Consider the following 21,884-nt stretch of genomic DNA (forward strand, 5'->3'; position numbering starts at 1 on the left):
TATTTCTGTCACAAGCTGTAGATGAAACTGTGAAATTGTGAGCCACATGCTTTACAGAGCAATTTGTCAAAGAGCTAGAGTATCTCTAAATGTCATTTAAAACAGGCGTGCCTGGGTGGCAGAGTCAGTTAAGCATTTGACTTTGGCTCAGGTCATGATCTCATGGGCCATGGGTTCAAGTCCCACATTGGGCTCTGTGCTCCAAAGCAGTCTCCAGGAACTGAGTCTTCCTCTCTCTCTGCGCCTTTCCCCACTTGCAATCTCTCTCTCAAAAATAAAATTAAAAAAAAAAATCATTTAAAACAAATAGACCTGGGATGTGCTTTGTCATTACTATATGTCTTCTTAAACTATATACAAAGGAATTCAATTAATCAGGGGTTATATTGTCTCAGCTGGGAAACGTTTTCCTACTTTTGTGGTTTAGAAAAAAAATTCCAAACTTTTTCTGAGAACTAAATTAATTTAAATATGTTTACATATTCAATATATATACACAATGCATAACTATAAACGAATTTTGGTGCCTTTGCTGTGGTTCTCTTTACCTACCATCTTTCTTTGATCTCTTTTTAAGCTAGGGGTTTTCTTTTTACAATGGTTTTTAAGTCAATAGATACTATTACTAGGGCAATACCTTCAAAATGTAGGAGCCTAAGCCTCTCCCAGACTTCTTAAATTGGAATGTCCAAGGATGGGACCTAGACAGTAACTACAACAACCAAATCATACTTCCATTTTAGCTTGATAAGCCAACTGAATAAGAGTAATTCACAATTATTATTTCCCTAAAGATTCAGGTCAATATAATACAAGAAATAACTAGCCAGAGGAGTGAAGATGGCAGAGGAGCATGGAGACCCTGAGCTTGTCTCCTCCCTGAAACGCAGCTAGAGAAGCACCAAACCATTTTTTAACACCTAGGAAATTGATCTGAGGATTAACACAACAATCTGCATAACTCGAGCCATAGACCTTGGCAGGTACACAGTGCAGAGAGGGGAAGTGGAGGAGAGAAAAGCCACAGAGGGTAGGGAGCCATGTTTGCAAAGAGTGGACAGAGAGAGAAAAAGAAAGGGAAAGTGCAGTACTTCGGGATCCTGCAAGAAAAGTGTTCTCCCCAACAGCAGCTGGAGAGAAAGAGTGAAAACACAGGGGACTGAACAGGAAACCTGTTCCCCAAAACCACTGATGGAGAAAAAGTAGAGGATTTCAATACTACCAGGATTCTATATATACTAGAGCTCAGTGCCTGGTGGTGCTCTGGTGAGGAAGAAAAACAAATCCCCAGGAGCAGGCAGCCAAGTCTGAAGGGTCCTTATGGCACATGGCGAGTAGTTCCCCTGCTTGGAGTCCATTTGGTAGAGGCCATACAGCCTCCTGAAAGGTGAAGATCCCAGCACACCTTGGAGAGCAGCCACATTTGCTGGTATTGGGACAAAGGTGTCAGGGTGCAGTGAAACCTGGCGCCAACTCTGTGTTGTGATTTGCCGTAATCCCTGAACCTCTGCCCCTGTGCGATCGCAGGAACCTCTTCTGGGGCAAGCCAGCACCCAGTCACTGCTCAGCGACACCCTCCCTCCAGAGAGTCAGCGCAGGTCCAAGCTACGGGGGTCTCTGAAGTGTGAGGTTTTGAAACACAACCCCATCTGACATAAAACTCTGGAGGGAGGTGCTGCCTGGCGGGTGGACAGCTTGGACACGGACAGGGTAAAAGCAGGGAGTGGATGGAGGTCTGAGATCAAGGAGGGGTGCTTGATCACAGGTTGCTGAGTGTGCAAATTCTTGTGCCAGAGACTAGGGAGCTGGGTGAGGCCGATTCCACTTCCCCTAAACACTCACATGTGAGGACGCCCACAGATCCACCCCAGTAAGCTAAGCTGTGCCACCTAGTGGAGAACAGAGCCCTTACACCAAGCCCCGTCCAACTGTGCCCTCCAAGCACATCCAGCAGAAGACCAGCGCTACACAATGCTTTGTGGCGTCAGTTCTAGGAGAAAATCGATATAAATTCATTCAGGTTCCATTCTGTTTGCTGGTTCATTTATTTGTTCATTTTCTTTGCTTCTGTTTTGGTTTAAATTTTCTTTTTTCTTTTTTCTTTCTTGAATACAGAAAAACATTATTTTTACTTCACTTTTTATTTTTTAATGTTATTCATTTTCTTTCGTTTTATTATGCAGATTTTTTTATTGTTTTAATTTTTTCTTACCTTTTTTTTTCCTATCCTTTCCCTTTTTTCTATATTCTATAAAGCGTCTTTCAACAAGCACAGCAAAACAGCTAGGATCTAGCTTCCTTTTATTTTTGTTTTGTTTTGTTTTTATTTTTCATTTTATTAACTTTTTTTCTTCATCCAAAATAACAAAATGAAGAAATTCACCCCAAAAGAAAGAACAGTAAGAAATGACAGCCAGGGGCTTAACACAGAAATAAGATATCTTAACTAGAATTTAGAACCACAATAATAACATTATCTAGGACTGAAAAAAAGCATAGAAGACAGCAGAGAATCCCTTTCTGTGGAGATAAAATCTAGTCAGGCCAAAAAATAGCATGCTAAAAAAATGCCATAACAAAATCAGTGATATAGAAGATAAAATTATGGAGAATAATGAAGCAGGGAAATAAAAGAGGGAAACAAAGGCAAAAGATTAGGTACAAGACTTCGAGAAGTCAGTGACTCATTAAAAAGGAGTAACATCCCAATCATAGGAGTCCCAGAAGATAAAAATGGAGAAGAGGCAGAAAGTTCATGTGAGCAAATTACAGCGGTAAACTTTCCCAGTCTGGGGAAGCACACAAACATCAAAATCCAAGAAGCACTAAGAACTCCCATTAGATTCAACAAAAAACAACCATCACCAAAGCATGTCATAGTCAAATTCACAAAATACACAGACAAAAGCACTGTAGCAGCAGAAAATGAAAAAAGTCCTAACCTGTAAGGTAAGACAGATCAGGTTGTCAGCAGCCCTATCCACAGAAACTTGGCAGGCCAGAAGGGAAGGGCAGGATATATATTCAATGTGCTGAACTGGAAAAACAAAATGCAGGCAAGAATTCTTTATCCAGCAAGGATATCATTCAAACCAGAAGGAAAGTTTCCCGAACAAAAACTAAAGGAGTTTATGACCACTACACCAACCCTGTGACGAATTTTAAGGGGGATACTGAGTGGAGAAAAGACCAAAATAAAATAACAAGACCAAAAGCAACAAAGACTAGAAAGGACCAAAGAACACCAGAAACATCGACTCTACCGGCAACACAATGGCACGAAATTCATATTTTTCAGTACTCACTCTAAATTTAAATGGACTAAATGCTCCAATCAAAAGACATAGGGACAAAAAGGGATATGAAAATAAGACCCATCTTAAAAAAGACTCATTTGAGACTTAAAGATGCCTGCAGATTTAAAGTAAGGGAATGGAGAACAATCTATCATGCTAATGGTCATCCAAAGAAAGCTTGAGTGGCCATACTTCTATCAGACAAACTACATTTTAAAATAAAGAGTGTAAAAAAAAGATCAAGAAGGGCATTACAGCAAAATTAAGGGATTGATCTAACAATTGTGAATATTTATGCCCCCAATGAGGAAACCCAAATATATAAATCACTTAATCACAAGCATAAATAAATGTATAGATAACAATGCCGTGATTGTAGGGGACTTCAAAACTCCACCTATAGCAAAGGACAGATCATGTAAGCAGAAAATCAACAGGGAAAAATGGCTTTCAACGACACACTGGACCAGATGGACTTAAAAAATATCTATCAAACATTTCATCCTAAAGCAGCAGAATACACATTCTTGACTGCACATGGAACATTCTCCAGAATAGATCACATACTGGATTACAACTCGGCTCTTGAAAAGTACAAAAAGATGGAGATCATACCTTGCATATTTTCAGACCTCAACGCTATGAAATTTGAAATCAATCATAAGAAAAATTTTGGAAAGACCATGAATACTTGGAGGTTAAAAGACATCCTACTAAAGAATAAACAGGTTAACCAAGAAATTAAAGAGGAATTTAAAAAGTACAGGGAAGCCAATGAAAATGAAAACACGGCAGTCCAAAACCTCTGGAATACAGCAAAGTCGGTCGTAAGAGGGAAATGGATAGCAATCCACGCCTTCCTAAAGAAGGAAGAAAGGTTTGTAATACATGACCTAATCTTACACCTAAAAGAGCTGGAAAAAGAATAAAACCAAAAACTAGCAGAAGAAGGAAAATAATATAGATTACAGCAGCAATCAATTATATCAAAAAAAAAAAAACAGTAGAACAGATCAATGAAACAGTAGCTGGGTCTTTGAAAGAATCAACAAAATTGATAAACTCCTAGCCAGATTGATCAAAAGGAAAAAAGACCCAAATAAATAAAATCACGAATGAAAGAGGAAAAATCACAAAGAACATCACAGAAACACAAAAAATGTTAAGAGAATATTATGGCCAATTATATGCCAACAAATAGAGCAACCAGGAAGAAATGGACAAATTTCTAGAAACATATAAACTATCAAAACTGAAACAGGAATAGAAAATTTGAACAGATCCATAATGAGTAAGGAAATTGGATAGTGATCAAAAATCTCACAACAAACAAGAAACCAGGGCTGAATGGTTTTCCAGAAGAATTCTACCAAATGTTTAAAGGAGCGTTAACACCTATTCTTTTGAAGCTGTTCCAAAAAATAGAAATGGAGGGAAAACTTCCAAACTCATTCTATGAAGCCAGCATTACCTTGATTCCAAAACCAGGCAAAGACCCCACTAAGAGGATAACTACACACTTTCCCTGATGAACATGGATGCAAAAATTCTCAAGATACTAGCCAATTGGATACAACAATACATTAAAAGAATTATCACCAAAATCAAGTGGAATTTTCTTGGGAGGTAGGGATGGTTCAATATCTACAAATCAATCAATGTGATATATCACATCAATAAAAAAAAAAAAAAAGGATAAGAGCCACATGATCCTCTTAGTAGATGCAGAGAAAGCATTTGACAAAATAAAGCATCCTTTCTTGATAAAAATGGTCAAGAAAGTAGGCACAGAAGGAACATACCTCCAAATCATAAAGGCCATATATGAAAGACCCACAGCTAATATAATATCAATGGGGAAAAAAAACTGAGAGCTTTCCCCCTAAGGTCAGGAATGTCCACTCTCACCACTGTTATTCAACATAGTGTTCGAAGTCCTACCCTCAGCAAACACCACCAAGAAATAAAAGGCATCCAAACTGGCAAGGAGGAAGTCAAACTTTCACTCTTCACAGATGACATGATACTCTATGTTGAAAATCCAAAGACTCCACCAAAAAACTGCTAGAACTGATCCATGAAGCCAGCAAAGTCAAAGAATATAAAATCAATGTACAGAGATTGGTTACATTCTATACACCAATAGTGAAGCAGGAGAAAGAGAAACCAGGGAATCAATCCCGTTCACAATTGTACCAAAACTCATAAAATACTTAGGAATAAACCTAACCAAAGGGGTGAAAAATCTATATACTGAGAATTATATAAAGCTTATGAAACAAATTGAATAAAACACAAAGAAATGGAAAAAACATTCCATGTTCATGGAAAGAAGAACAAATGTTGTTAAAATGTCAGTACTACCCAAAGCAATCTACATATTCTATGCAATCCCTATCAAAATAATATCAGCATTCTTCACAGGGCTATTACAAACAATTCTAAAATTTGAATGGAACCAGAAAGACCCTGAATACCAAAGCAATCCTGAAAAAGAACCCAAAGCTAGAGACATCACAATTACAAACTTCAAGTTGTATTACAAGCCATAATCATCAAGACAGACACATAGATCAATGAAACAGAAGGGAGAACCCAGAAATGGACCCACAAATATATGGCCAACTCATCTTTGAATAAGGCAATAAAGAGTGCCCCACGGAATTTAGTCTCTTCAGCAAATGGTGTTGGGTAAACTGGACAGTGACATGCAGAAAAATGAACCTGGACCACTTTCTTATACTCTACACAAAAATAAACTCAAAATGGATGAAAGAGCTCAAGGTAAGACAGAAAGCCATCAAAATTCTAGAGAAAAGAACAGGCAACAACCTATTTGATGTTGGCCGCAGCAACTTCTTACCTGACATGTCTCCAGAAGCAAGGGAAACAAAAGCAAAACTGAACTATTGGGACCTCATCAAGATAAAAAGCTTCTGTACAGCAAAGTAAACAACCAGCAAAATGAAAAGGCAACTGACAGAATGGGAGAAGTTACCTGCAAATGACATATCAGATAAAGGATTAGTATCCAAAATCTATAGAGAACTTATCAAACTGAACAGCCAAAAAACAAATAATCCAGTGAAGAAATGGGCAAAAGACTTAAATAGATACTTTTCCAAAGATATACAGATGGCTAACAGACACATGAAAAGATGCTCAACATCACTCATCATCAGAGAAATCCAAATCAAAACCACAATGAAATAACACCTCATACCTCTCAGAATGGCTAAAATTAACAGGCAACACAGATGTTGGCGACGATGGACAGAAAAGGGAACCCTTTTGAACTGCTGGTGGCAATGCAAATTGGTGCTGCCGCTCTGGAAACCAGCACGGAGTTTCCCCAAAAAAATTAATAATAGAACTACCTTATGACCCAGTAATTGCACTTCTTGGTATTTATTCAAAGGGTACAAGAGTGCTGATGTGAAGGGGCACATGCACCCCAATGTTTACAGTAGCACTATCAACAATAGCCGAAGTATGGAAAGAGCCCAAATGCCCATTGATAAGGAAGATGTGGTGTGTATGTTACACACACACACACACACACACACACACACACACACGACTATTACTTGGGGGTCAAAAAGAATGAAATCTTGCCATTTGCAACAATGTGGATGGAACTAGAGTATACTGTACTAAGCGAAGTATGTCAGTCATACTTCATATGATTTTACTCATATGTGAAACTTAAGTAACAAAACAGATGAAGATACAGTAAGGGAAGCAAAAATAAGATAAAAACAGACAGGGAGACACACATAAGAGACTCTTAAACATAGAGAACAAACTGAGAGGGGCGCCTGGGTGGCTTAGTTGGTTAAGCTTCCGACTTTCACTTAGGTCATGATCTCGCGGTTCGTGGGTTCAAGCCCCGCGTGGGGCTCTGTGCTGGCTGCCAGCTCAGAGCCTGGAGCCTGTTTCAGTCTGTGACTCCCTCTCTCTCTGGCCCTCCCCTGCTCACGCTGTCTCTCTCTCTCTCTGTCCTATAAATAAATAAAACATTAAAAAAAAAAAAAGAGAACAAATTGAGAGTTGGTGGCAGGGTGTTACGTAGGGGGATGGGCTAAATGGGTGACGGGCATTAAGGAGAGTACTGTTTGGGATGAGCACTGGGTGTTATATGTAAATGATGGATCACTAAATTCTATTCCTCAAATCATTACTATATGTTAACCAACTTGGATTCACACAAAATGTGAAAAAAAAAATTTTAATTAACAAAAAAGAAATAACGAAGGGCACCTGGGTGGCTCAGTCAGTTAAGTGTCTTTCAGTTCAGACTCAGGTCATGATCTCAAGGTTTGTGAGCTGAAGCCACACATCAGGTTCTACACTGAGAGCATAGAGCCTGCTTGGGATTCTCCCTCTCCCCTTCCCTCTGCCCCTCCTCCACTCATATTCTCTCTCTCTCTCTCTCTCTCAAAAATACATAAACTTACAAAAATTTAAAAAAAAAGAAATGACATGCTAAATACCTTTGCTAAATATTATATAACAGAGCTGCAAATAAGAGTACATGGGAACACATATCAATGATGAAGAGCAGATTGGGAGTTCAGCTTTGGATAGGTCAGATTTGAGACATTACACACTAAATGGCTATGTGCACAAGGAAGATGGATACCTAAGCCTGAAGTTTAGGAGAGTGATCTGGGCTGGAGATAGTAGTGTGGGAGTCCCCTGCACATCAGCATGAATTCCTATGAATCACCATCTGAGTCAAACTCCAAAAACTGTTTCAATATTGAATGGAAGTGAAAGTACATTAGATCGTTTAAATGAGAAAGAAACTAAATATGAAGGCACAAATGACATTCCTCACCTGCAGTTCAAATACTTGGTCCATCCCTTTTTTATTCTGTCCCATCAAAAAGCCAAACACTAGAAAACTCCCTCAGTACTTTTCAGACCAATCCCTACCTCCGTAACAGTCTCTCCTTCACTCAACAGGATGATCAATTCAATGCAGTCCTCTCCAGCTCATGTCTTCTTTGTTAACGTACAAATCAGACACTTAGAGGCTGATTATCTTGGAATGCAAGTCATGAATGACCACTGACATTCCACATGACTGCCCAACTTCCAAATTAAGCTGGCCCTGATAAAAGCCTTCCCAGAACATGAATGGCCATGACCGTCTTCCAATCAACACATGAATTTGGTCGTGGCCACTGCCTTTGCTGGCAACCACCTGAAAAAGTTACATGGCCGTTTACTTTTCTAATCAGTCTCTCCAGCTTTGTTTCTCACCACCTCCCCGCTCGGGTTCCCCAGTCCAGCTACATTAATTTACTCCTTTTTTAAAAAAGAAACTGCGCGGCGCCTGAGTGGCTTAGTCGGTTAAGCGTCCGACTTTCGCTTAGGTCATGATCTCGCGGTTCGTGGGTTCGAGCCCCGCGTCGGGCTCTGTGCTGACTGCCAGCTCAGAGCCTGGAGCCTGTTTCAGAGTCTGTGACTCCCTCTCTCTCTGACCCTCCCCTGCTCACGCTGTCTCTCTCTCTCTCTCCTAGAAATAAATAAAGCATTAAAAAATTAAAAAAAAAAAAAACAGAACCTGCATTTCCTAGCCTCCGTGGTGCTTCTCCCTCTGCTCAGAAAGCCTTTCCTCCTCCCACATCTAGCTGTCTCCTCCTTGTCCTTCAATACTGTGGGGACCACATAATTTACCATACAGCTCTGGAGGCTTTCGAGAGTAACACAGAACACTAAAAATTCTTAGTGGACAGAAACTGATCTGACAGGTGGAAACCAAAAGTACCCCAGGCAAACTGAGACCTAGGATCATCCTATTCCAGAGTCCCCAGCCCGTCAGCCCCGTAGGTGTGGGGAGCGTCATGAGGGTCCCACCCCATGACACTGAAGACTCTGCCAGGAGCCCTGACTACCGCGTTCTCCTATCACAGGCTCAGCAACCTACCTCCCGCGTCAGACTGCACGCCTTCTGAAGACACAAACTACATCACTAACTACTATGTGGGTGTCCAATCACTAGCAACAAGTAGGTCTGCAATAGTGATTAAATGAATAACCGAGATTGGCATCAAGTTCCCCCGAGTGTCCTTTCCACGGGTGCAAAGCAATTCAAAAGGAAATAGAGATCAAATGCCAAATGCTTCTTTAAAGAAATACCTTGAAGCTTCAGTGTTTGGGCTCTTATGAGAACAGAATATCAACGAGCCCTTAACTGACTTTCATTCATGTAACAAGTCCTGAGCTCCTGTTACCAGTCAGGCAACTGTCTTTTAAGTGTTTGGGCCACAACAGGGAGCAAAACAAAGACTCAGAGCTGGGACGAGGGTAAGGCAAGAAGCATTCACACTGGAAACAGACTCTACGATGGCACCAAGAATCTCAGTAATAGAGATGAATAATCCTTTCAGATACTTTTTAAATCAAAATTAATGCAAAAAAAGGAATTATCAACATTTAAAAAAAATTTTTTTAATGTTTTATTTCTAGGAGAGAGAGAGAGACAGCGTGAGCAGGGGAGGGTCAGAGAGATTGGGAGTCACAGACTGAAACAGGCTCCAGGCTCTGAGCTGGCAGTCAGCACACAGCCCGACGCGGGGCTCGAACCCACGAACCGCGAGATCATGACCTAAGCGAAAGTCGGACGCTTAACCGACTAAGCCACCCAGGCGCCCCTCAACATTTTTAAATAAAGGCGACATCGGTATTACTGACTTATTTTTGCCTCAGGCTCCAATATGACGTAGTACGGTACTGTTAGTGACTAGTGTTGAGGTTTTCACTTAGATTTTTTTTAATGTTTATCTATTTTTGAGAGAGAGAGGCAGTGTGAGGAGGGGAGGGGCAGAGACAGAGAGACACCAAATCCAAAGCAGGCTCCAGGCTCTGAGCTGTGACCACAGAGCCCAGCGCAGGGCTTGAACCTGTGAGATCACGACCTCAGCCAAAGTCTGAGAATTAATGGACTGAGCAACCCAGGTGCCCCTCATTTTGATTTTTTTTTTTTAATGGTGCATTAAAAAGAGGGCATTTGTTGGGAAGAGCACCGGGTATTATATGTAAGCGACGAATCATGGGAATCTACCCCCAAAACCAAGAGAACACTTTACACACTGTATGTGAGCCAATATGCTAAATTATATTTAGAAAATAAACAACCATGAACTCATATAAATATTATGTATGTCTCAGAAAAAATACTGCATTCAAATTTCAACCTAATTACTGAGGTTTTGTTTTCTTTTCTTGCTTCCTATAAATATGCTCTCGAAGTGGGTGCCTCATTTGCTGACCCTAATCCCTACCGTTCTGAAGGGTGGCTTTATTAAAAGATATTTGAGGGGTGTCTGGGTGGCTCAGCCAGTTAAGCGTCCGACTTTGGCTCAGGTCATGATCTCATGGTTTGTGAGTTTGAACCCCGCATCGTGCTCTGTGCTGACAACTCAGAGCCTGGAGCCTGCTTCAGATTCTTCTTTGTGTGTGTCTCTCTCTCTGAGTCTACCCTGCTCATGCTCTCTCTCTCTCTCTCTCTCTCTCTCAGAAATACATAAAACATTTAAATTTTTTTTAAAGATATTTGAGTAAAAAGACTCAAAGGACATTAAGGGGTTAGCTGAGTGAATTCCGGGGGAAGTAAGAAAAATAGTAGGGGCAACAGTGTACCTGAGACAGTGAAGGATCAGCAAGGAGCTCACGAGTTAGCAAATGAGAAAAGTTCGAGGAGGTCACAGGGAGGTCAGATCACAGATTCTGGAACTAGGGATTTCATCCTTTAACAAGCCTAGGAACCACTGATGATCCTGCCTCAGTGGCGCGGAGAAAGATCCTGAGATTGTACAGTTCTACCAAGTTGCTAGGTAATACTGAGAGCTGTGATCCACAGAGAACACAGAACATGCAAAACCTAGACTAGAAGCACTGGGGCCCTTATTCAGAGTAAAAGGGGAGTCAGGGCAAGGTCTGAGAAGCAACATGTTCTGATTCATGCTTCAAAAGAATCCCTTTAGCTGCTACCTTGGGAATACATTCTAGATGGGAACCACAAAGAAGCAGAGAGATTAAGAAACAAAGGCAGCGGCACAGGCTAGAGGCAACGGTGAACCAGCCCTGAGTGGTAGCAGTGAAGGAGAGAAAGGAGGCGGATTCTGAATGTATTTTCGAGGTAGCACTTGCATGATGTCCTTTTTTTTTAATATTAATTTCCTTTTAATCCAAGTTAGTTAACATATAGTGTAGTAGGCATTTCAGGAGAATCCAGTGATTCATCACTTATATACAACACCCAGTGCTCATCCCAACAAGTGTCCTCCTTAATGCCCATCACCCATTTGGCCCATCACCCCACCCAACACCCTTCAGCAACCTCTAGCTTGTTCTCTATAATGAATACAGTTTTATGGTTTGCCTCCATCTCTTTTTATCTTCTATTTTCTTCTCTTCCCCTAAGTTTATCTGTTTTCTTTAATCCTTAGCATAATACATTCTAGTTTCATCCACGTTGTTGCAAATGGCAAGATGTCATTCCTTTTGATCGCCGATATTCCATTGAATATGTGTGTGTGTATACACACACACACATTTATCTTCTTTATCCACTTGTCAATGGATGGATATTTGGGCTCTTTCCATACTTTGGCTACTGTCAATAGTGCTGCTATAAACACTGAAGTGCATGTCCCCCTTTGAAACAGCACACCTGTATAATTTGGATAGATACCCAGTAGTGCAATTTCTGGGTCATAGTGTACTTCTATTTTTAATTTTTTGAGGAACCTCCATACTGTTTTTCAGAGTGGCTGCACCAGTTTGCATTCCCACCAGCAGGAATTTGCATGATTTCCTGCCAGAATGGATACAAAGGAGTCAGAGCTGTCTCAGAAAGTTTTTGGCTTAAGCGACTGGAAGGAGAGACTTCATGTCCACTATCGTGGAGATAACCATAAGCAATGGAGCGCAGGCTGGGGAAGGTCAGTTCAACTTTGGACAGTAGGTTTGGGATGTTTATTACACAGCAAATGTGAATTTCAGGAAAACAAATGGATCTCCAAGTTTGAAATTCAGGGAAAAGATCTTGGCTAGAGAGAGAAGTTTGGGAGTACCTTGCACATCATCATAAACCACTGTTAATCAGCCAAATTTGTGAGTGACACTCAATACTAAGCAAAGACAATCCTTATAAAATGTTTGCAACCTAATCATCTATAGCGATGCCTTAGGGCCTGGTTCATAGCGAATTTAAGTCTTGTCCATAAATAAACCCTAGTGACTTCCTAAGTTGGGTCTCAATTTTTTTTTCTTCCCAATACTCAGATCTTCTAGTATAATTACATGAATCTTCTCAACCACTTCAACTCTGAGGTTCTGGATGGTTTACACATACAATAAAAGTACTTGTTGACAGCTTACTCTCTTCATTTAATCTTTCTCAGAGCAGAATGCAGACCCTGGTATGGAGATAAATCCAGACAAAGATCAGAGGAACTTGTAAGAGTTGTGTTATCTCTGTCTGTTGCCAGACAGATGGTAATATAAGAATTCCAATGAAGAGCGCATCCTTGCCCTTCCAAGCCTCAACTGATGGTAGTCTAGTTTCAAATGACCCCACTTCATGTGAAATGCTTTCATCAGGTTCAGTTCAGTAAAAATTTCTTGATTGCTACAGACAAGAAAGTGAAGGTGGAAAACTCTCTCAGTGTCTCCCTGAAGTCATCTAAAACCAAGTATATTCAACAGGTTTTGAGAGGGAAACAGAAGTACAGTAGTGAAGTTGGGAGTTAGAGACTTTGGCTAGTCCAAAGTCAGCAACAAATGTGTCTTTTCAAGACAAAGGGAAAAGAGACTCAGGAAATAGAAGTGGCATGAAAGAGAGAGACTGGCAAATTGTTAGTAATAAATATTCTGGCAATTATTCCGACCTTAAGCACTGGCCTTGGCAGAATTGCACTGATTACAGAGATCTGATCTACTTACAACTAACCCTGAAGCTCTCAAAGTTTCAGGCACATTAGAATCACCTGGGGATTTTAAACATTATCACCACCGGGCTCCCATCCCATTCTGATTTAATTGGTATTCAGGCTGAACAGGGCGAAGGCAGGTTAGGTAGTTCCCCCAGGTGATTATAATGTTCAGCAAAGTTTGCGAACCACTGCTCTCCCTCTACAAAACCTGGTCATTTGGTAGGTCTTCCTCAAAGCCTCTCCATGAACAAACGAAATCAGTATCAGATCAGATACTGTAGAGATTTGGCCCCGCCCCAGACCTACTGGAGCAGCTTGTCTTTAATAAATTCCCACATTAAATCCCATTTAAAAAAAACCCACATTAAAAAAATCCCACCAAGGTACTTTTATTCCAAGTATCAATAACCTGGGTTTAGAAAGCATTTCTCTGATTTAAGGGAAAAGAGGAACTTTAAAACAACCATTTCAAAAACTTCATTTCTATTACCTTTTCGCATTAGCTGACCTGAGGGCCACAGAAACTAACATAAATCTGAAAAACTTAAATACTCACTTCCAAAGTCTAAGTTTGTCTCTATTCAATGTGAAATTTAAAACCTATAGCTAATTACAAGTGCCTATTCAAGCTGCTTCTTACTTATGATATTTAGAAACAAAGAGAAAAAGGATAATCCTACAAATTACCATCTGTTGAATATTAGCATCAGTATCCTCTCATTCAGAAACAGTCCGTTAACCACATTCCATCCACCTAAAGAGAGTACTGGCTTCTACATTCCTTTTTTTAAATAACCAGAGTTTTTCTGAATAATTCCAAGTGTCATTAAGATTCAAGTATTAAAGACAGACCAGTACCTCATCTAGGAAAGCAGTTACATGTCCGAAAGATGAGGCAGTTAATTCTCCAAATAAAACGGTTTGAGAAAAGTCATTTGGTCCAATGTTTTCAGTAATCTTCTTGGCAATATAAACAAGTTTACGGTTTCCATCTCTTGGAATCTGAAACAAGATAATTAGTCTAAGTTCACAGTATAGTTTCCATGTTAGCACACAAGATTTGCTCTAACTTGTAGCTGAACTGTTAGAAAAAAATAAAATCTGGCATCTTGCCTACCTTTATAAATAAGGTAGTTCCACTGCTCTTTGCTCCACCTTCGGCAAAATGTTGTTTTCTTTGCCCTTTTATAATGCTAATTTCACAGCATTATTGGTATGTAAATATCACCTTTAAAAGGGCTTGTCAATTACCCAAGATGATTAACTACCATAAATCTCATTATTAAAAACAAATATAAGGAGAATTTAAAATTTTTCTATCTCAGGAAAGTCATTTAATTTTATAATCTTTTTGTCTGTTTGCTTGTTTGGAAATAAGCTAAAGTGAGATGAAGTCCAAGCACAAGAGGTTAATTCCTAAATCTATCCTCAAGATAAGATGTTTAATGACAACATTTTAACACTTCCACAACTACTGAATTAGTTCTTCAGATATAATGATCATTTAACTTAAGTAATCCTAGAATCAAATACTCTATCTCCTTGTTTGACAAAATTTTTGATTAATTATAATTGGGAAAAGAGCAAAACAAAAAGATTTCAGAACTCAAAATCCTAAGGCAAACTCAGGTTAGTCTTTCTCTGAGATCCTATTTCCCAACTATTAAAGTGACATTTAGCGATGATAAACACTTCACCCAGACAGCACATTACACTGTACAGCACTAAAGACTTGATTTTGGCTCAAGTCATAAACCCACGGTGGCGGGATCGAGTCTGCTCCACGCTGAGTGTGGAACTTGCCTGAGCCGCTCTCCTGTTCCCTCTGCCCTTACCCTGCTCGTGCTCTCTCTGAAATGAAAATAATGAATACAAATGTTGTGTTTATAAGTGATACCTTAACCTCCAAGTCGACAATCTAAAAAAAAAAAAAAAAAAACAAGGAAGGAAGAAAAAAAACGTAAGAAAGGACTGGTAAACACCATGTGTGCGCAGTTTGTCAGGGAACTCCTTTTTTAAGGACTAAATATTTTTCTTAGGATGAAATGTGACAGGCAGTCAGACTGAGCATATGAAAAATTACCCAGGCTCTGCTGAAACATTGTTTAAAGATAGGACCCCAGAATGACCCAAGAGCGACTGAAACAGAAGTCACCTGGCACAGAGACCCTACCTTGTACCCAACGGCCAGACAGCTGAAGAAAGTGTACCTTTTCCTGCTTTATCTGGGATGAGCAAGCTCACCTTCTGGAAGACTAATCTACAGTTGCTTAACTGCAGAGTGGGCGCACGTGGGTGATTTTGCAAACTCCAAGGCAAAGGCTCCAAAGTTTTTTAAAGCCCTCGAGTGCGTGCCCCAGGGGAACCCAAGGAGACGCGACTGGCCTCTCCCCGTGCAGGCAGCCTGACAGGGTCCCTTCGCCTGTCGCCCCTTACCTCCCGGGAGACCGCGAGCGGCCCCGCCGCGGCGACGCTGAAGACGAGGCACGCGGGGCTGGGGTTCTCCAGGAACTCGCCCAGGACCTGCCGGTTGTCCTCACTCTCCAAATGCTGACTCCATTTCTCCTCTGAGAGCCCCAGCATCAGCTCCAGGCGGCCGCCGAGAAGGCGCACACGCGCGTCTCCGGCGAAACTCCGCGCTCTCCTGGCAGCCTCCGCCCACTCATCGTCCTCTTCCTCCCCTTCCTCCTCCAGCTCCATCGTGCCCACCACCTCGAGGCCAGCGCCCGGAGTCAGGCGAAGGGCCGGGTCTCCTAGAAACCCGCGCACCTCCGGGGCTGCCATCACGCACGTCCGAAAGGATGCGGGGTCGGTCGGCTCCACGCGCTCGCACCCTTTCCCGACCTGGGGTGGGCGAGGACACTTCCCACAAGCGCCGCGGCAGGCGCCCACCTCCTCCGGTTATCGCAAGCAGCGCGGCCGCTAGCCCCCACCTGCTGCTCCTAGCTGCGGGCGTGGCGCGCTCCGCGCACCGCGAGTCGGGCTCGCAGAGGTTCTAGCCCGAGCGGAGCTGCGCGTCCAGTTTCCCGGGAGACTGCGTCCCCGCCCCCAGTCAGCTGTGGGCGGAGTCGGCGCGGGGCGGGGCCTTCGGGCTCAGGGCTCCCATTGGGGCGGCGCGAGAGGGCGTGTCCTCCGCGGAGCTGCGCCGCTAGGTTGGTGGCTTCTGCCCGCCGACTCCTTTCCCTTCTGGACGCTGCGTGGGATTCCCAGCGAGCGAGAGTAACAGCCCATCACTGATTAAGATAGTTTAAGCAGTGCTGTCTTGTGCCGTGCTCTGTGCTAAATCCTTCACCTTGATTATTTCATAGACTCTCTAGAAAGTCAGGGCTTCGACTGCTCAGTTTGTCTGACAAGCAAGGGAACTAAGTCGCAAAGTGGCTGCGCGACAAGGAGAAAGTGGAACCTGAATTCAAGCCCAGCGCCAAGGGCTTTTCTTCACCTTGCTGCAAGTTGTCCGAGTATTACCAGAAAAGAGCTAACCCGACAGGACAACTTCTCTGATTGTGGAAATATAAGATCTAGGTATTCGAAATCCTGATTCTGACCTTCACCTGCTACTTAATGGAATGTTAATACGCCCAATAAGAGAATGGATAGCGATCTTTGTGCGTTGCAAAGTAGTACTAAAATTATCACACAATCCAAGAGTAAAAGATCACGGGAGAAAAGTTCCCAGGTTAGAATCAGCGCCCATGATATTGCAATGGAAATTCAGCATGGCATATTGACATCTGTTGAGTCTATTAAGGAAACTCAGATTACTAATGTAGCCAGAATTTTGAGGGCGGAGTCCTTGAACTAAAAACTTTTTTAATGGGCCCTCTTTAATTGTTCATTTCAAAATAAAAACTTCAATCCCCACTCTTTCACAGGAGCTATGGAGGAGTGTTGCCCTCAGGAATCCATTATAATAACTAATTATTGAGGGCACCGTTGTAGCTCAGTCTGTTGACCTTGGGACTCTTGATTTCCAGTGAGTCATGATTCCAGATCGTGGGATCAAGCCCCCAGTGGGCTCTGAGCGTGGATCCTACTTGAGATTATCTCTCCTCTCACCCTCTGCTGCCTCCTCCCCTGCCCCCCTTCACAAACTCACTTTTTCAAAGTAAACCAAAAAAAAAAAAAAAAAACCCTCATTATTGACAAATAGGTATTTCTAAAAAGATTTAGAGATTCAATTATTTCTCTTTTTGGAGTTAAGTCTGATAACCATCTGTAAGCTTTTCTAGTGACATGATCAGATTCCTGAATCAGCACATGCTCCTGGAAAGCCTTTATAATGGCTTCAAGCCATTAAGGGTGCTCTATGTGGGCCACAGCAATCCTTGATCCTTCAATGGCTGGTATGCAAGTCTGGGAATCCCTGCAAACACACTGGACTTCTTAGTCTCTCCTCTCACCCCATATACCAGCTTTGCATCCCCATCCAAGACAAACAAAAATGCCGTAAATAAGAGTTGGCTTAAATTGAAAGTGAAAACCACTTTCAGATTCAGAAGAAAAATAAAAACCTAGATGGTAAGGCTAACATTAAAGTACAGTTTTCAAATAGTTAAATGTATAACTCAAAATACAGAATGAAGACATGTCAAAGATCTATTCAACTCATTTATTGAGATAACCAACAAAATAGTGAAATTGGTTCCACGGGGAATTAGAGAAAAAGATTTCTAGTCAGTGGAGAAAGATTGTTGGAGTAAGATTACTAGGTTAGATACAATACTTCTTAATGTCCTCCAGGACACTGTAATGTTAACATTTGCTTGTTTTTTAATCCATTTCAGACATAATTTACATCTGTAATAAACAAAAATCTAGAAATAAAAATATAGCTTTATAGAGTTTAGATCTGTAACCGGTAGTAAATAATGAGTCAAAGAGGTACATTTCCATAGACAATTAAGTAATCTTTCGGTGGACCAGTTGAATGATGTTCCAGTGTGACACTGAAGAAACATGCTGCCTTTCCTTTCTGTCTGGTAATTCCCAAGTTTTAAATAAATTTTCTTGTTAATAGCTAACATGTATCAAGTACCAACCAACCAAGGGCTATGTACTGTACTGAGTTCATTTATTTGCTCTGCAAATATTTATTGAATGCCAACTAAGTGCTAAGCACTGTTCCAAATGCTGAGAATACAATAGACTAAGTTCTTGCTTTCATGTTAGTGATATGAACTAGACTTACATCGGCTGGACTGGAGGTACACCCGTTGTGTGCGCCTTCCACTTCTACCACTATTTAGTGTGTGACTTTGACCAGCTACTTACCTTCTCAGTTTCCTCATCTAAAATAGGAATAATAAAATGGCAGATATGATGACTTTTCAGTAAATAATTCCCTCCCGCTTTTCTGTTCCTTTGAAGTTGTATTTGGCCGTATGACTTGTGTGGGTCAATGGGATGTTAGCAGACATGACACAAAGGCTTGAAATGTGTTTACATGGTGGCGCTTGCTCTCTTGTGCCCCTGTTATTGTCATGAGCAGAAAGCTCCCAGCGAGCTCTGGTGGAAGGAACGAATCTGGACCCAACTCGAGCGCAGAGGCAAGTCCAGCTAAGCCTGATCTAGATCAATCCACCCTCGGTCAAACTACAGATACAGGGAAAATAATAAATGATTATTGTTTTAAGCCTCCTAATTGTGGTTGGTTTGTGATTCAGCAATACTGTAGCATGGCAATAGTCAATCAGAGGGTTAAATATATAGAAAGCACAAACACTTGGGTCAATGTCTGGTACACTTAGGCATTACAGGGAGTTTATCATTAGTTAGGGAGTGGAAAACATGAGAAACTAAGCAAGCAAAGGTATAATATGCTTATTATGTCAGATAATGATAGGTTCTAAGAAGAAAAGCGAAGGAGGGTAAAGAGTGGGGGAGGACAACGATAATTAGTATTAGTGTTCAAGAAAGTCTCAGTTTCGAGCAGAAATGTAAGTGAGGAAGTGAGCCACGGATTCTGGGAGAAGATTATTCCAGGCAGAGGACAGAGCACATAGACCCCTAGAGATGATACTTGGTGTTTGGACAAACAGCAAGGCCAGTAAGAAGGAAAATAGTAGGAAAAGGGGAGAAAGAAGAAACATGCGACCAAATCATGTAGGGCTATGGTAATAGCTGCGTTGTTCTAAAACCTAGATGGTGTGGTAGAAACTGCTACCTGTCCCCAGTGTCTGCCTAACATGTGTTACTTCAGGTAATAGAACACTTACCCCTTTCCAAGTTTTAATGGAACTCATGGTCATCCAACTGGAAATTTCATTTCCTAGTTACTCTTGTAACTAATGGTGTTACACATGGTGTGCGAGTCATGTTCAATCAAGCAAATGATCCTTAAGCATATGAAAAGCTGGTCAACGTCCCTCACCAAAAAAAAAAAAAAATATATATATATATATATATAAACTACAGTACGATACTATTTTTTTACTTGACGTATTCTTTACGTTTAAGATTTACGTATTCTTTAAGATTCTTTAAGATTGACGTATTCTTGCCATGACTAGGGAAACAAGCACTCACATGACTGCTGGGTGTTCAAAATGATACAATTCCAGAGAATTAGTTAATTTCTAGAAAAATTACCTATTTTTCTAGAACAGAGAGAGAGAGAGATACAGACTCTGAAATAGGCTCCAGGATCTGAGCTGGCAGTCAGCACAGAGCCCGACGCAGGGCCCGAACCCATGAACCGCGAGACCATGACCTAAGCGAAAGTCGGACGCTTAACCGACTAAGCCACCCTGGCGCCCCTATTGTCAATTTTTAAGAAGACTAGAAGCAATTTATATGCCCAGGAATAGAAGACTGGTTGAATAAACTACAGAGCATCCAAACAATGGAGTAATACGCAGCTACAAGAAACAATGAGGATGCCTCTATAAGTTTTAGTGGAATAATTTCCAAAATATATTTTCAAGTAAAAAATGAAAAGAGAGAGAAATGTATATATTTTGCTACCATTCATCTGTGAAAACAGAGATGGTGTACCCCTGCACACACCCCCCCACACACACACACACAGTGTTTGTTTATTTTTTGAGAGAGACAGCAGGAACAGGGAAGGGGCAGAGAGAGAGGGAGACAGAGGATCCAAAGCAGGCTCCATGCTGAGAACAGAAAGCCCCATTGCAAGGCTCAAACTCAAGAACCCTGAGATCATGACCTGAGCTGAAGTCGGATGCTTAACTGACGGAGCCACCCAGGCACCCCATGTTTGTGTGAAAATATAACTACCACAACAGAAGAAGCCAAAAACATTTAAAATTGTTAACACACGAGAAAGGGTAGAGAAAACAGGGATTAGAAGCTAGGCTTCTGAAAATATACATCACTTTCTATAGCTGATAGAAGTTGTGTAAATAGTTTACATAATTGAAAAATAAGTTTAGACTTAAAAAAAAACCTCTAAAAATAAAAAACAAATGAACCAAATGATTTTATCTGTATATTGAGTTAATTGACATACCTATAGAGAGAGAATCCATCTTAAGGGATTTTAAAACAGGAATTAGAAAGTGAATTCCAAAAAAGATAAAACCTAAGAACAAAAAGAAGTACACAAAATAAAATAAAAATGATGTAAAAAATAATTTTAAGTTGTCTTCAGTAAGTATGTTGCCTGTAAGAGTGTGCGTAATAGCATTAAAAAAGTGACAATGCATTGTGAGAATAAAGCTATCATAGATTGGATTCTTGGATAAATAGACTCTAAGACTCTTTGTGGGATTTGCATGCAGATCATTTATTATGCTGTAAATGAAATATGTATGTATATACTTGTAAGAGAATAGAAGAAGCCAGACTGAGCAGAGGGAGAAGCGAATTGTCAGGAAGTTGCAAGAGAAGATTTGGTTGATCCCATGAGGAGCTCTTAAATTGTGATGGCCCTTTACAGATGTCCCAAATTGAAGCAAGAGAATGACAACTTTGTAGCCCCGTATTGCACCAGGTATGCCCTTGGCTAAGGCAGCATCCTCTGGCTGAGGCAATTCTGGGGAAAGATTTAGCATGAGGCTTCAACAGGCAATATTTCCAGCAGATGAGTGAATGAGTTCCTTGTTCCTAAGGGGAAAGATCTGGGCAGCACCCATTATAAAAGCAAATGAATGATTATGCTGATATTCTTGGAAACCAGGAATTTGGATAGAGTGAGGAGAAACAGACAGAAGGTAGGTGACGTTAAGTAAAAACTCTTTACACCTGATTTTAAAATTAAAGTTTTCCTGTGTAGTCATGATCTCTTGTTTTTTTTTTTTTTTATAAAATATCCATTACAAAATTTTGCTCACTGAAGAGTTTGAAACAAAAAGGAACCCCCTTCCATGAGCATCCCTAGTGCTTAGATATTGGACTCTAAATACCATTTTTCACTCATAGAAACAAGGAAACTTTGAAAAATGGCTGGTTCTAGCTGTGGGACAGAAGTACAAGTTGGCTTTGGAACACACTGTAATAGCAGAAAGCCGGGAAGCTGTCATATACTTAAGCAGGATTCTTCAGGGGCCAACTTGGAAGCGGCTTCCACTACCTTAAATGTGAGCTCCTGTGAAAATAAAAACTAGAAAAGCTTGAAGTGTTTCCAGTATGTGGCAGTCTATGAATGTGTGATGGACGTATGCTCCCAGCTTCTGCTTCT

The 21,884-nt window shown here is 41.0% G+C and overlaps 1 protein-coding gene across 1 annotated transcript in view; it reads right to left on the reverse strand.

The window, feature by feature from the left end:
* Window positions 1-16,027, reverse strand: part of DNAH11 (dynein axonemal heavy chain 11) — a 353,093-nt gene extending 337,066 nt beyond the window's left edge. Inside the window, exons 1-2 of the mRNA XM_039238848.1 lie at window positions 15,680-16,027; window positions 14,102-14,245 (exon numbers count right to left, since the gene is read on the reverse strand). Coding sequence (XP_039094779.1) covers window positions 14,102-14,245; window positions 15,680-16,027 — 492 coding nt within the window. The remainder of the gene's footprint in view (window positions 1-14,101; window positions 14,246-15,679) is intronic.
* Window positions 16,028-21,884: the final 5,857 nt, after the last annotated feature.

The sequence above is a fragment of the Hyaena hyaena genome, unplaced genomic scaffold, assembly GCF_003009895.1.
Source record: "Hyaena hyaena isolate Hyena2069 unplaced genomic scaffold, ASM300989v1 scaffold_149, whole genome shotgun sequence".
NCBI classification, from domain to species: domain Eukaryota; kingdom Metazoa; phylum Chordata; class Mammalia; order Carnivora; family Hyaenidae; genus Hyaena; species Hyaena hyaena.